This window comes from Montipora capricornis, chromosome 1, assembly GCF_036669925.1.
Source record: "Montipora capricornis isolate CH-2021 chromosome 1, ASM3666992v2, whole genome shotgun sequence".
NCBI lineage: Eukaryota > Metazoa > Cnidaria > Anthozoa > Scleractinia > Acroporidae > Montipora > Montipora capricornis.
The window spans coordinates 42,295,377-42,297,876 of NC_090883.1; the positions used below are offsets into that span (position 1 = coordinate 42,295,377).

The 2,500-nt window shown below is 36.8% G+C and overlaps 1 protein-coding gene across 1 annotated transcript in view; it reads right to left on the bottom strand.

Annotated features, from left to right (window-relative positions):
- The window catches only part of LOC138044754 (DNA-directed RNA polymerase I subunit RPA2-like), a 41,949-nt gene that overhangs the window by 36,450 nt on the left and 2,999 nt on the right, over positions 1 to 2,500 (bottom strand). The window contains exons 3-5 of the mRNA XM_068891179.1: positions 2,365 to 2,424; positions 1,087 to 1,161; positions 632 to 751 (exon numbers count right to left, since the gene is read on the bottom strand). Of these exons, the coding sequence (XP_068747280.1) occupies positions 632 to 751; positions 1,087 to 1,161; positions 2,365 to 2,424 (255 nt within the window). The remainder of the gene's footprint in view (positions 1 to 631; positions 752 to 1,086; positions 1,162 to 2,364; positions 2,425 to 2,500) is intronic.

Below are 2,500 nucleotides of genomic sequence, written 5' to 3' on the forward strand. Positions count from 1 at the left end.
CCATGAAAGATGCTGCTCTCAGCAGTCCCAATGACTACACATGGTGTATAGCATTGTCTCTCGAGACAGAAGGATGCCTACTACAGTCACTTTTTAACTTAAAAAGTGCTTACAATCTAGGGTAACACACTTTTCTGCAATTGGGCTCAATCTCAGCACCTTTGAAATTATTCCTTTCTTTTGGTATTGCCTTTCAACTTACTTTAATAAGCCCATGTTTGATGTCACTTTATTTATACTAATAAGTGAAGTATGATCATCTAGGTGAGTGTAGTGAGAAGGGCTCTTTAGGATGACATAGACTGAGGGCTGCAACAACTTGTAAAAGAGTGCAATTCATCTTCAGAGTCAAGTGATTTGTGTAATGTCAGTACATGTAGATGGTATAAACACTCTGGTCATTGATGTGATTGGTCAACTAGGTTGTGATGTTATTCAACAACTCAGTTGATCGTACGGAAGATCATACTTCAATTAATAATTACTATGATAGATAAGACTCCTGGGTTCAAACAATTTATTATTTTGATGTAACCCAACTGCATATTGGACTGGATAAAAGGGTCTAAAGCCAAGAAAATTGAATTAAACTGGTACTGTGTTAATTAAATCGAAAGGCGTGCTCACTTACTTTAAGCATGATGGGAATACTTGCTATGGCCTTTGTCACATTCCCCTGAGTTTGATTGTCAATTTTCCATTGCAAGGTAACCTGAAGTTTGGCTTTGTATGTAGTACCACGTTCCCGACACTAAAACGAACAAGAGGGGAAAAAAGCAGTCAAAGTTTGCTGAGGATTCAAGCCTTAACTTCATGATTCAGTTTGTGATCAATAAAAGGACAGATGCATAAAAAAATTGATGATAACCATTTACATTCATCCGCCAACTTGTTGGCTCTATTGGTTGAGCATTGGAGTACTGTGCAGGAGGTAAAAGGATCAAAAATCCAACCACAGATGGCCCAGGCTCTCTATTGGTGACAATGTGGGGTTTATATAGGGAAATAGAGGACACACATTGTCCCGAATTGTACATCATATTGGTTAATAATTTTTAATTACACCCATAAAACCTAATACATTACCTCTGCAGGATAGACCTTGTAATGTGTGGCATGAACATTTCTTTCTGATAATGTTGGCACCCCAACTGAAGCATCCTGAAAATGGTGATTATGACAACAAAAAAATGCAAACCTTTAAGGTGGCTCAAACCAGTTTCAGCACTTGAAAGAGACCTTGTTATTAGAAGGATTGACACTACAACACTTAATCACATACCATCTGAAACATCAATTATTGTTGAATAAGATGCAATCATTTTTGTGAAAAGAAAGTCCCATGGAAACAGGAAAACCTTGCAAAAACACCCTATATTTTATCTTTAGCTGCTCATATCTGAAAAACGAACTTGATGATCCCAATTTTTTATTGCACAAAAGTCATCAGCCAGCCACGATAAAACTCTCTGCAAAGTTTAAAGAAATTCTGTGGAGCGTTTTCAGAGTTACCTTAAATTTTCAATTATTTAAGGTGGCTCTGAATCCGCTCCAGATAATTTTTTCAAACTTTGCAGAAAGTTTCATTCTGGCATGCTGATTACACTTAAGAAATTAAAAATGGGGGTCACTGAGTTAGTTTTTGAGATATGAGCAGCTAAAACCAAAATATAGGTTGTTTTTGCAGGTCTTTCTTGTTGCCACGGTAACTTTTTAAGTCACAAATATGACCGATTCTTTTCAGCAATAATTGGTGTTTAATATGGTGCCATAACATTGCTGTTAAGTGATAAAGTGTTGGAGTGTCAATCCATATAATAAAAATGTGTTTTTCAGGTGTTGAAACTGGTTCGAGCCACCAGAGAAGCATTCAGCAAGCTTAGAAACATATGGAAGAGCAGTCAACTGAAATTGAAAACTAAGCTGAAGATCTTTAAGTCCAACGTCATAGCTGTTCTGTTGTACGGTTGTGAAACATGGTGCATGACTAAAAGAGATGTGACCAAGCTAGACGTATTTCTCCCTTAAAGTCTGAGAAGGCTTATAAAGATCCATTGGCCAATGAAAATGTCATATGAGGAGATTCGAAACCGGGCTAACATTGGCACCCTGAATGAGGAAATCTTCCGGCGGCGCTGGTGAGACCAACTAGCCTTTCCCTAGAGCAACATTACTTTTCTTGTTCATGAAAATGAGGCTACATGTAGTTAGTCTTATTAGCACAAGGACAAAGGAATAATAATTTTAATAGCTGTCAATTATGAATAACATGGTCTATATATTCTCCCAATGTTAAAAAATTATTTTTTGTCCCTAATGCTTCATACCTGTACTAGGTACCTAATAACTGTTTTAATAACTTACTGTGAAGTATAGAGTGACTCTCTGTCCATTGGCAAGCAAGAACTCCTGAGGATGAATTCCCTTAAAAGGAGTGATGAAAATGCAATCTGAACTTAATTTTCCTGTAAATTTAGTTTACGATTCAAATCACTGGTAG